Source organism: Pleurodeles waltl, chromosome 6, assembly GCF_031143425.1.
Source record: "Pleurodeles waltl isolate 20211129_DDA chromosome 6, aPleWal1.hap1.20221129, whole genome shotgun sequence".
NCBI lineage: Eukaryota > Metazoa > Chordata > Amphibia > Caudata > Salamandridae > Pleurodeles > Pleurodeles waltl.
Window position 1 is genome coordinate 1703453569 of NC_090445.1, and position 13335 is coordinate 1703466903.

Below are 13335 nucleotides of genomic sequence, written 5' to 3' on the forward strand. Positions count from 1 at the left end.
CTCGATATTAGTTGGACTGGCCTGCCTAGATACAAGATGGGCTGCCCTCTTCTGTGCTGAAGGGCCTCTGCTCTCCAAAGATGTCCAAAATTTTAGAGGACGCCTTTTGGTGCATCTCGCAGTGTGTCCACAGTCGTCTTTGAAAGGAAGGTGAGCGATAATTTGCAGGAGACACAAAAGACCCAAATTGCAGATGTTATGATAGTATGACCACCGGTCCTTAGAATTACACCGAGGGCAATGTTGGAAGGACATTTGCACCATCATCCCTTGTGGTCTGCATTCTCCGGTGTTGAAGTTCGATGGAGGACACTAGGTCCCCAAAGCCCAGGAACGCCCGCAGTGTCGAGTGTTGGCCGTCAGTCCTCCAAAGATATCCGGTGAAGCAGCGTGAGAGAGTTGTTGAGGCACAGGCTGCTTTCCAAGGTGTCTGTGTCAAAACCAAACTACATAGTTCCAAAAACATGCAGGAAACATGATAAACTCTGCAACCTTTGGTGTACGTCTGAACCTCAGGATGGAAAAAACTATCTAAGATGGAGCCAGCGACAATGTGCATTATTGACTAAGAACATCGTGTGAGTCTAAATACTTTGTAGGAAAACAACATGCGAACATTCCAGTTCAACATCAGACGCCAGGAATATGCACTTTGTATCTACAGCCGCACAAAGTATTTACTGGCAACAACAGGTCTTCAGTATAAAATACTGCACACATTCCTAATATTTAAAAAGACTTTCCTATCATCTTGCAGGATCCCTAGACATTTTTTCAAATTAATAACACTTTCTGGGTGAATATCTAGATTCACCCAGTTGAAAAAAGTGAGCTCTGCATACTCTGGCAAGACAGTAAAAGTTCACAATGCTCCGATTCCTTGGCGCCATTTTAGATCAGACATTTGTAGCACACAAGTGGCTGCAGGCCCATTTCCACAGCGCACACAGTGGAGGAGAGATATGTTATGAACCTGAGGAAGCAACCCACCTCACAATCAAAAAAAAGTGTTGAGGCTAAACAGAATGAGAATTGACTTCTAAGTAGCAGCCCAACAGATCTTTGCCATCTGGATATTTCACAACTGTACTAATACAGCTGCACCACTTGAAGAGTTACCACTGAGACGATTCCGAGGGAAAATTCACCTTTTCTTGGCAAAACCAACACACAACAGACGACAGACTGACCCCACGATGCACCCACTTCAGACATTGCATGCTATGCTCGTTACAGGGGGCAATGGTTACAGATCTCCCTAAGAGGGCACAAAACACACCTGACTACAAAAAGAGAACGAGGAGGGAGAAAGCCAGCTGTGAAATGCCACAGTCCTGCCAAAACCATGCTCGGACAGCAAGTGGGCAGAGAAGCCAGTCTTCAACTAGCATTCTTGCGTGGGGTTGCTAGCATGACGAAGGATTCACGAGGGAGTCATCAAAGCAGAATCCCTGTTTACGATGTGCAGAAGAAAAGCCCATTTCTAAGACAGTTTGCCTTTGGCACCAAGATGTTTGTGGTTATCAAGCTCTCTACAGACCTTTCTGAAATGGGGAGGCAGTTTTGTCCCCAGAGATCACTTCAAGGCAGGAAAAATAATAACAGTGCAAAATGATTGGTCAGCCTTACAAAGGCAAAAAAGGAGAAATTATTAGCTTGTTGCAATAGAAATGTGAAATAAATGTAGGTACTGATCTTGATGAGTATAGAGAACAAACATGCCCCTCTGACACACAGGAAGGACATCTATAGTTGCAAAACACAGAGATCACACTTGTGCTCACACTTAAGAGCTATTTTTGTTAGGTGTCCACTTGGGAGGGCCAGAGAAAAAACTTTTCAAACCATGCACAAAATTCCATCCTAACAGCAACCCTTAAAAAATAAACTTTCATGAAAGTTTTCTGGTAGGACATGAATACTTAAACAACACTGCAGACCTGATCTGGCAAAGTGAATTAAATACGAAATAGCACTTTCTTCTTAACATAAAACTGGGTTGCACCATATCTTTAAACGCCAAATACAAATATTTTCTAACCTGTGATGTTACAAAACATGACTGAAATCACCTTTTAGCTTCCCAATGATTCTGGTGACAGATCCATCTGTCAATACTGGGGAAGTTCCAGATATTAACAATGTCCACATAAGTTGAATGTAAAGACAACTAACGTAATTAGAAAGCATTTACAGAGTTAGCTGTGGTCCATGAAAATATGACATGGATGCAGCCATCCTGAACCTACACTCGACAAGCTTGATTTAAATGGACATCATCACCACAAGAACTGCAACAATTGGTGCCATGGTCAGGACAGGTAATATAGACAGACAAACATAGGATGAAAAGCCAGGTATGAACCAGTTAAAGTCATAAAACTAATCTGGAAAAAAATCATGAAAGCAATTCTGTTGTGATGAAACAATAGCAAGAAACCCAGCAAAGACAAGTAAAAATGGGCAAACAGGGTGAGGCAAAGGAAAAATAGAGGCTTTAATTTTTTTTAATATAAAGTCTGAAGATAGCAATCGCAATCTGTAAAGGGTAAGAAAAAAGATGAACTAAAATGGCTTCAAGGAACCACAGAGCTGACGGGCCGCATTCGGGGATGGTACAAGAAGCTGTCAGGGTTTGCCATTCTAAATCCTCACTGCTGGCCCCAAGAAGTGTGTTAAATTAATAAAGTGTTTCAGATGTTCCCTAAAGGTGGCAGAGCGTTCTGAATGTGAATAAGTTGAGATGATCCCATGATGTACTTCACTTGGCTCCCTTACTGTCGGCTTCCACTCCACTCCTCAACATTACAACATTTATGAGGAGACAGACATGAAGACTCCTGTGGGCTCCTCAAATCTAACAGTGGTTTTGTCAGTGACCTGAAAAGAACATGTTCTTCTAAAGCAGAATGAACACATACAACCACTCTGAAAAACCCTCTTGCACAGGGCAAGCAAAAGGCCCTGCTGTCTGTGGGCAGCTAGCCCTGTGACGGAAACACAAGCTGTCCTGGAAGGAACGGTCAGTCACTTCAGTCTCACTTGTGCCAAGTGTGTCTACGGCTGTTACTTACTAAAAGGCAAAGTGACTCCTAGAAGGAGAAGGTGACCCCGGACACATCCATTCTGCTGGACATGGTGTCTCTTCTGTGGGGGTGTTTTTCAGAAGTTCAGGCAGATGAAGGGGGTGGCACATTCCACACCAGACATTGAATGAGAGACAAACCTGACACTAAATATTCTAATGTATGTGCCTATATTAATTGCCTTGTGGTTGGTGAATGTTTACAACTACCACAACAGGCGACATCAGGGACAACGATACAGAAGCAGAGAACTTCGGAAGCTGTTCTATTCTCCTACACAAGTGTCTGGGCCTGTAAGACTGGCACAGCCTACACCTTGCCAACGGAGGTGGAAACACAAGTTCACAATCAATACCAAAAAATGGGACCATATGGACACGGACTTTTCAACTATTCTGCAACTGCAGGAATCTTGTCAATGAATCTGCTGTATTCAGCCCCCTGCTGTTTTACCCAAAACTTAACTAACGGATTCACCATGCCCCTGGTCACCAGACACTGAGCGAAGAGCTCAACCCAAAAGCTCACCCCAAAAGCCCGTGGGAGCTCAGTGTGCACTTACTAGATGGCACCATTCCAACTAACTGCCCCACACATACTGAAACCACCTGCCCACCACCTGTCACAATGAAAAGAAGCTAAACAACTGTGACTTTAACATGATATTCACAAACACTGTTACTAAACAACTACTTCTGTCCATTTAAAGGTAACATAGGCACTCAAACGCAGAAAGGGCTGTAATGTTCTGACTTCAGGCTCCTCATCACCATCAAGGGTAAAGAACATCAATACCAGCTTTAACTTGAAAGGAGCTGAGCATGGGACTCTTCAAACCTCAGTGTCGAAAACAACTTGACCAGTGTCATATGAGCTTCAGTGCCATAATCACATTACACCAGCACTGGAAACCTGGCTTTTGCAAACAGTTAACGAAGGGATACAGTTCAAGACTCTCTGCTTACCCAAACGTGCCTGCATGGCCACATCGTTGGTCACTTAACATTTTTTCAGTCTGCTGTCTTAGGCCTACCTCTCATAGCCTCCTCCAATCCACAAGGCGGACTTTCACACAACAAAGACTTTCAAAACATTTCCTACAAACACAGAAGGCTGGCCGCGCACACCCAGATCAAGGCCTTACCAATGCACGCAAGCAAAAAGAAATAACGTCTCTTACGTCTAGCAAAGAACGCCCACTGACTTCCCACTTAATTCTGCCACACTGCCCATCCCTCTAGTACCTCACTCGTATGCACAAAGCGCCTTGAAATAGCTGCAAGTGTTGGACCAGAGCCCTTAGGAAGAATTGTAGATGAAAGATGGGAAATTCGGAGAGAGAGAAGCAGGGTGCACAATACTATGTAAGCATATAACAGAAGAGCAGAAAAGACCCCAGCAGGGTCACAAGGTCAGCAGACAAAGAAGCTGCTCAATGATGAGGCAGCAGAATACAGCGGAACAGGCCTTTTGTGTCCCAAAGCAGCGGACAGAGAAATCAGCTCCTGGCTACACGACGCCGCAATGAGGAGTTACAAGGAAAGACTATTCTCCTTGTTGTTCTATGATCATAAGGATGCAGAATGTGCGGTTCAAAATGTGTAATAGAAGATGTTTAGTGGTGCGGTCTTCATTGACAAGTGTGTATTAAAAATGGAAAGTAGTTCATTTATATGAACAATCTTTGTGAGTGAACACTGAATTCTCAGCAGCTGTGGACCTACCATGGCCACGGTTAGAATGGTGGTCTGAGGAAACAGGGTTCTGTCCAGTTATCACAACAGAGTCCAATAACACAGATAATACTCACTTTCACTTCCCCTAGACCTGCCAGTTGGGTATATTGTGTTCTCCCCATCATTGTCATCCTCATCTGAATCTTTGGCCAGCACACCTCCATACCCCATCCTCCGTGTGGCTGGAGTCTTTTCAATCACCAGCGACTTCACCGCATTAGCCTGTGTGGCAGGAACCAATACGGACTCGTCGTCCGAATCAAAGTCTTCAGGTGCTTCGCAAGGAGCATCTTCACGGGATGCAGCCGCTTGGACAGGGCTCCCTTGCTCCTGCTTCTGCACTGCTTGGTGTTGGGGTGATGTGCTTTCTTCTCTGTTGTTCTCACTGGGCAGGATGAAGTACTGGCAGGCCACATCGGCAAAAAGCAGCAGATCTCCATCAGCTAGGGCATAGCGGATGTGGGGCTTCAGTATAGCCTTGCGGCGCCGCGTCTTGTTGAGGCTACCACAATCATAGATGGTGTGGCAATCCGCTTCTGCCTCAATGACAGCATGTTTTTTGGAGACAGACTGCGCTGGAAGAGTGATGTGGCAGTTTTCATGCCGGCCAATGATGTTGTCTCCAACGTGGATCCAGAAATCTGTGAAAGAGACGAAATGTATCAGAGCTACAGTCAAACCTCTGTGAATCTCAGAGCTCCACTCTGCATCCTCAAGAGCACCAACAAGAAAAAGTGAATTACCTGTAAATGCAGTAATCCATGGGTTCTCTACAATCAACACAGAATAGCTAGTTCTTAGGTGAATAATAGTCTCTCAAAAACAGATTCATAAATCTGTGGGCTGGGACAATAGGTGAATCCCCTACACAGATTTAAGTGTTTAAGAACTTTTAGATCCTTCGATGCTGAGCTCTCCAGGGTACCATAGGTGGTAGCTACGATGGAAAAGGATTTCTCAGAAGTAAAGAGTCTGTAGAAGGATTTCTCTGAGGTAAAGAGTCTGAAATGGATGGCAATACAAATCTATCATTCAGACACAGGATGCAAGCGATGACAGCCATAGCATTATCTGACCAAAACGTAAGGCATCAGCACTACTTTAGTATTTCCTAAACACAGAGAGTAAGAAAATGGGTTATCAGTTGCAGAGGATATTAGTCCTTCCCAAGTAATAAGTCCAAACTATAGTCAGGTCCAACACACAGGTTCAATAAAATAAAGTGGGTCCAACCCCTGGCAGCTCTGGCAAAGCGCACACATCCTTAACTTAAGAAGAATTTTGAAGTATTTATCAGCACCAAAAACAGTGTATGCGATGAACGATAAACCAGGACATGACCATGACCATGACTGGACACAACCGGTAGCCCTAGTAAAACTGATCAAACAGGGCCACATAGCAGGAGGCCATGACTAGAATGTTGTCAAGGGGGCATGGCTGAGTGATAGAAGACAATCCAGCTCTGAAATCTGTCACGTGCTCTGTAGGCCACTGGGAAAATGTCACAGAGGTGGAATGGCCAGTCTAGCCCTGGACATATCATCACTGTATTCAGAAGCTATGTAAAATCATAATTTAAAATATATTTGAAAAAAATCATTTTTTTAAATCTTGATTGCATCGATACAATAGTTGTTCTTTTGAAGCCACTACCCTTCTGTTGTGTCCAGTGCTCTGCGCCAACTCAGTCAGTCACTTCAATCTGAAGCTCTGGGAGAGTTGACAGTCATTTCTCCGACTAAGGGGGGGGGGAGGGCTTCGGAAAGCGGTTTACAATGAGGACAACAATGAAGGACTAGAAATATAAGCAAGAAACTCTCCCATTTACAGCTCTTCTTCATTAAAGATGTTCACCATTAAACCAAACATTCAGCCAGTATAGCAAGTAGTGACCCCAAGAGGAATGATGAGTAAAGGGGCAAGAACAAGGGAATGTTATGGTACTGATAAAATTGACAACATATACAATCACCGGCAAACATTACCCACCAACTGATTTTCCCCCCAGAAACAATCCAATGGTTATGTTTACCACTTTCAATATGGCAGGCAGGGCTCAGTGCAATGAAAAAAGAGCCGCCATCTTGGTAACTCTGCCAGGGAGTTAAAGAACAGGCCCTGACGCAATCTTCTGAGAGTGTTGCATTTGTCACAAGGGCAGAGTGGGCGACCCGTGTGCACAAAAGTTTCCTTCCTTTTGGTGGCACTAGCTGCTCTCACTCAAGAGAAGGGAGTTCACGGTTTCCCTGCAAGAGAACATTTTGCATTCTGATAAACACAGCTTATGCATGTAACCCCTGTGCCTGGAACAATTTATGAAAAATCTTATTTTGTTTCGGTAGTATTGAATATCTGCTTTGCACCTCGACTAAGAAAGATTTGCTTTGGTGTGGCTGTAGGGTTTATTAAAAAAAAAAAAAAAAAAAAAGACAGGCAAATGCACTTTGTGAATTATACCGAAATCCGTGTAGATAGTACATGCATTGGCAAAGTCAATAGGTTTTGCCTAAGCAAGACTTACTAGTGGTCTCAATGTTTTTTTGAAGATGTTGCACAGCAGAGCAGTGTTCTGTGCCACATGGCTTAAAGTGAATGTAAGGAAATGGCTCCCTGTTGCAGTTACCCCCCACTTTTTGCCTGATACTGATGCTGACTTGACTGAGAAGTGTGCTGGGACCCTGCTAACCAGGCCCCAGCACCAGTGTTCTTTCACCTAAAATGTACCATTGTCTCCACAATTGGCACAACCATGGCACCCAGGTAAGTCCCTTGTAACTGGTACCCCTGGTACCAATGGCCCTGATGCTAGGGAAGGTCTCTAAGGGCTGCAGCATGTCTTATGCCACGCTGGGGACCCCTCACTCAGCACAGACACACTGCTTGCCAGGATGTGTGTGCTGGTGGGGATAAAATGACTAAATCGACATGGCACTCCCCTCAGGGTGCCATGCCAACCTCACACTGCCTGTGGCATAACTAAGTCACCCCTCTAGCAGGCCTTACAGCCCTAAGGCAGGGTGCACTATACCACAGGTGAGGGCATAGGTGCATGAGCACTATGCCCCTACAGTGTCTAAGCAAAACCTTAGACATTGTAAGTGCAGGGTAGCTATAAGAGTATATGGTCTGGGAGTCTGTCAAAAACGAACTCCACAGCTCCATAATGGCTACACTGAATACTGGGAAGTTTAGTATCAAACTTCTCAGAATAATAAACCCACACTAATGCCAGTATTGGATTTATTAAAAAATGCACACAGAGTGCATCTTAGAGATGCCCCCTGTATTTTACCCAATTGTTCAGTGCAGGACTGACTGGTCTGTGCCAGCCTGCTGCTGAGAGACGAGTTTCTGACCCCATGCGGTGAGAGCCTTTGTGCTCTCTGAGGACAGAAACAAAAGCCTACTCTGGGTGGAGGTGCTTCACACCTCCCCCCTGCAGGAACTGTAACACCTAGCAGTGAGCCTCAAAGGCTCAGGCTTCGTGTTACAATGCCCCAGGGCACTCCAGCTAGTGGAGATGCCCGCCCCCTGGACACAGCCCCCACTTTTGGCGGCAAGTCCAGGAGAGATAATGAGAAAAACAAGGAGGAGTCACTGGCCAGTCAGGACAGCCCCTAAGGTGTCCTGAGCTGAGGTGACTCTGACTTTTAGAAATCCTCCATCTTGATTTTGGAGGATTCCCCCAATAGGAATAGGGATGTGCCCCCTCCCCTCAGGGAGGAGGTACAAAGAGGGTGTAGCCACCCTCAAGGACAGTAGCCATTGGCTACTGCCCTCCCAGACCTAAACACACCCCTAAATTCTGTATTTAGGGGCACCCCTGAACCTAGGAACTCAGATTCCTGCAACCTAAGAAGAAGAGGACTGCTAAGCTGAAAAACCCTGCAGAGAAGACGGAGACACCAACTGCTTTGGCCCCAGCTCTACCGGCCTGTCTCCCCCCTTCTGAAGAAACTGCTCCAGCGACGCTCTCCCCAGGGACCAGCGACCTCTGAATCCCCAGAGGACAGCCCTGCTCTAGAAGGACCAAGAAACTCCAGAGGACAGCGGCTCTGTTCACCCAAGACTGCAACTTTGTTTCCAAAGAAGCAACTTCAAGACAACTGCGTTTCCCGCCGGAAGCGTGAGACTTGCTACTCTGCACCCGACGCCCCCAGCTCGACTTGTGGAGAACAAACACTTCAGGGAGGACTCCCCGGCGACTACGAGACCGTGAGTAGCCAGAGTTGCCCCCCTGAGCTCCCCACAGCGACGCCTGCAGAGGGAATCCCGAGGCTCCCCCTGACCGCGACTGCCTGACTCCCAGATCCCGACGCCTGGAAAAGACTCTGCACCCGCAGCCCCCAGGACCTGAAAGATCGGAACCCCAGTGCAGGAGTGACCCCCAGGAGGCCCTCTCCCTTGCCCAGGTGGTGGCTACCCCAAGGAGCCCCCCCCCCTTGCCTGCATCGCTGAAGAGACCCCTTGGTCTCCCATTGAAACCTATTGAAAACCCGACGCGTGTTTGCACACTGCACCCGGCCGCCCCCGTGCTGCTGAGGGTGTACTTTCTGTGCTGACTTGTGTCCCCCCCCGGTGCCCTACAAAACCCCCCTGATCTGCACTCCGAAGACGCGGGTACTTACCTGCTGGCAGACTGGAACCGGGGCACCCCCTTATCCAATGAAGCCTATGTGTTTTGGGCACCACTTTGACCTCTGCACCTGACCGGCCCTGAACTGCTGGTGTGGTAACTTTGGGGTTGCTCTGAACCCCCAACGGTGGGCTACCTTGGACCCAAACTTGAACCCCGTAGGTGGTTTACTTAGCTACAAAAACTAACAAATACTTACCTCCCCCAGGAACTGTTGAAAATTGCACTGTGTCTAGTTTTAAAATAGCTATATGTGATTTATTTGAAAAGTATATATGCTATTGTGATTATTCAAAGTTCCTAAAGTACTTACCTGCAATAACTTTCATTTGAAGTATTACATGTAAAATTAGAACCTGTGGTTCTTAAAATAAACTAAGAAAATATATTTTTCTATACAAAAACCTATTGGCCTGGAATTGACTTTGAGTGTGTGTTCCTCATTTATTACTTGTGTATGTACAACAAATGCTTAACACTACTCCTTTGATAAGCCTACTGCTCGACCACACTACCACAAAATAGACCATTAGTATTATCTCTTTTTGCCACTATCTTACCTCTAAGGGAAACCCTTGGACTCTGTGCATACTATTCCTTACTTTGAAATAGTGCATACAGAGGCAACTTCCTACAGTGAATAAAAACAAAGCTCTGTGCCACAGCCAGCATTGATGGCGCCATAGTGCTTTGTTTTTATTTATTTATAGCCTACACTGCTGTGCAGTATGCCTTAAAACAGATTGAGATGCTGGGGCTGGCAAGCAATAAGAGGGATGAGGGATGGAAACCAAGAATGTGTAGCGGGGGTGATTCTTTAAAAAGAATAGATGTTGGGAGAAGGGCATGTTAGAAAGATCAGATGGCGGGGGATAAGGGGAACTGACACCACAGAGGGAACGAGCAGAGAGCGGGAGAAGTGAGTGAAGGAGAGGGACTGAAAAGGTGTGCACTCTCTAAGAGTACATGCAGAGAAGTTAAAAAAAAAAAAAAAAAAAACCAGCAGAACCCTGAAGCCAGTGGAAGGACACTGGCCAAAGGAAGTTGTACTTGGTCCATGCTCCACAGCAGGGACAACAGAAGAATGAAGCCATGCAGGAAGCTAGAGGTGAAGAGAAGGTGCTGACCAATAAGAAGAAAGGAAATGTGGGAGTGACGTGGGAGCTAACCAACGGTAAGTATAGGTAAGTAATGGATGGGCTCAAACTCCTGTTAAGATTTTTTCTTTTCTTTGAAAGAGATTGCACGAGTGCAGCGCAAGCACTGTGCAGATGAAACGTAAAAAGGACAGGTAGGTAAAAGTGGTTCTATAAAATTCACATGGCCCCTCTAAACAAATGTCTGATACAGTTAAAAAAAAATAATAATACTAATACACAGAATGTTTTTTTTTTATTTAAGAATTACTGACTGACAAGTAAACTCTAAAAGGAGAACACAGAAGGGCAGATGTATCCGATATCAAAGAGGAATGAACCTTCTCTGGATGCAGCAGGCACAGACCGTCTTTGTGAAAAGTCTTTCAAAAGCTACAAATACCAAGTGTACAGCATCAGGCAAAAAAGGTACGCCTTGCACCGCAGCTGTAAAGCAGGCTTTGGACGGCAGTAAGCTATGTGGTATTTAGTGTAGAAGGTCCTGGTATCACCACTACAATTGTCAGAAGGGGTTAGTGAGAATCCTGTTTGTCCTGAGGTTGGTAGGAAAACCATAAAGTGTCCTTGATGAAGCTCCTGAAATTCTTAGGACCATTCCATTGGTGACCACGGAGACAAAGTGTGATCTTTTCCCACAAACTTTTACAAAGATCATCTCAGCCGCCTGTAATACTTAATTCTTCAAAAGGTGCTACTGATAACTGACGCAATTCCCATCACTGCATTCCCAAGGTACCAGACTTGAAGAATGCAGTGTTTTTTTTTTTGCCATATTAGTCACTGTAGGTAAGAATCCATATTTCTGAGGCAAGTGACCAACTATTTGCACTTCAAGAGAACATGTGAGCGGCTTTCCTTGCTTCCCGAGGTCGGACACACCTGTCATATTGTGTTTTATTTCGAAGAGATCATGTGCAGGAGAGATTTTAGTGTAAAGAGGAGTCTAACTCGTTTATAAGTAATGCTGTTTCTGGTCAAGATCAAGATGGTTGGGCTGTTGCGACTCCTCAGCAACAACGTGATGTGTTGGAAATGATGGTTACTTTCCTCAGTTCCTTAGGAGAGATAGTCTTCATAAATGTGTTCTCCTTTTCAACATGCCCTGATCTCCCAATTCTTAGACATTTGGTGCCACTGACCAATAACACGTTTGTCAAGTGGTGTTCTGTTTTCTGGCATTACAGGGATTAAGAAAATGCTAAAAGCCAATGTGACCAGCAATGACTGCACTACCCTTCTGCTTTAAGGAAAGACTCAATTTAAGCAGGAATAGGCATCTCTCACAGGGAACCACTTGTCTGCTTCTGTGAGCACTAAGATTCCTAAGGAAAAACTTCCTTGAAGTGAGTTCAAAGATTACCTTAGTGTGGGAGTCACTTATGGTGAACCACAAAGACTTCCTGCGCTTCTCTTAAATTGCTGAGTTCTTAGCAGTCAATACCTTGTTTTTCAAGGTGAGTAGCTACCACTGCCAAGGACACTCGGGGCAGACTGCAGGCTGAATGAAGATACCAGGACCTGTCATACTTGAGCTCCCACTAAAAATGGCAACTATTTCCTGTTTGTTGTCTCCACTGAAGAGTGAAAATAAGGCCCTCATTATGACCCTGGCGGTTTTCTGACCACCACGGCCACGGTGGCGGTTTCACCGCCAACAGGATGGCAGTGAAGCCCGCCACATTATGAGTGTGGCAGGTTGGCCTCTGCCAACCCGCCACACCCTCACCCATACTGCCAGGGTGGCGTGACCTACCGGGCTGGAGATGAGCATCTCCATCCCGGTGGTCCACAGAAGCCCGCTGGCGGTATTAGGAGTACCTTTGTCACCACGTTTCGGCGGCTGTAGCACCGCCACGAAAACCCTGGTGGAAAGGCTACAGATGACAGAGAATTTCTTCCCTGTCACAGGCAGACACCCCCCACCCCCAGAGCAAGCACAATACCCCCCCCACCCCTCCATGTACAGCACCCATCTCCCCCCGACAGGTACAGCACCCCGCATACATGCACACAGACACCCACACGCACTCATTCACCAACACTGACATACACGCATTCAGTCACATGCATCCATACCTGCATTCACCACAACACTCATACTCGCATTCACCACAACACTCTTGCATAAACACACGCATACACCCTTACATTCATACACACTTACATGCAAACACGCAGACAACACCAACTTACACACAACACCCACCACGCCTGTCTGATGCCTGACTTACCTTGTCCGGCGAGGAGGTTGTCTGGCAGGGAAAGGGCACTTCCACCTCCGGCAGCGCCCCACCATCAAGACACCACTAGGCCGTATTACAGGTTGTAATACGGCAGGCGGAGTCCTTTTGGCGGAGCGGTGCCGGTACCACCCCAGTGCCTCTGCCCACCAGCACGAATACTGCTGGATGTCTGCCCAAAATGTGGTGAAATCAAGCAGTATTCGTAATGTGGAGGGCGGAAGACCGCCAGCACGCGGTCTTCTGTCGCCCATGGCTTTGGCAGTCTTGCAGAAAGACCACCAAAGTCATAATGAGGGCCTAAGTGTCGATAAAGTTTATTGGATAACGCAACATTCCTTACCTGTAACAATCCATTTGTAGATTCAATTCACCTGCTGTTCCCCCTCCTGTCACAAGTTGAATTTCTTCAAAGAAGAGGTTTCAAGGTGACTTGTGATACAACACACAATCCATCAGAACACAAAACTGCCACTT

At 46.0% G+C, this 13335-nt stretch overlaps 1 protein-coding gene across 3 annotated transcripts in view; it reads right to left on the reverse strand.

Annotated features, from left to right (window-relative positions):
* Positions 1-13335, reverse strand: part of MDC1 (mediator of DNA damage checkpoint 1) — a 133462-nt gene that overhangs the window by 79668 nt on the left and 40459 nt on the right. For all 3 annotated transcript variants that reach the window (XM_069241835.1, XM_069241833.1, XM_069241834.1), the window contains exon 3: positions 4897-5463. In XM_069241835.1, coding sequence (XP_069097936.1) covers positions 4897-5463 — 567 coding nt within the window. The remainder of the gene's footprint in view (positions 1-4896; positions 5464-13335) is intronic.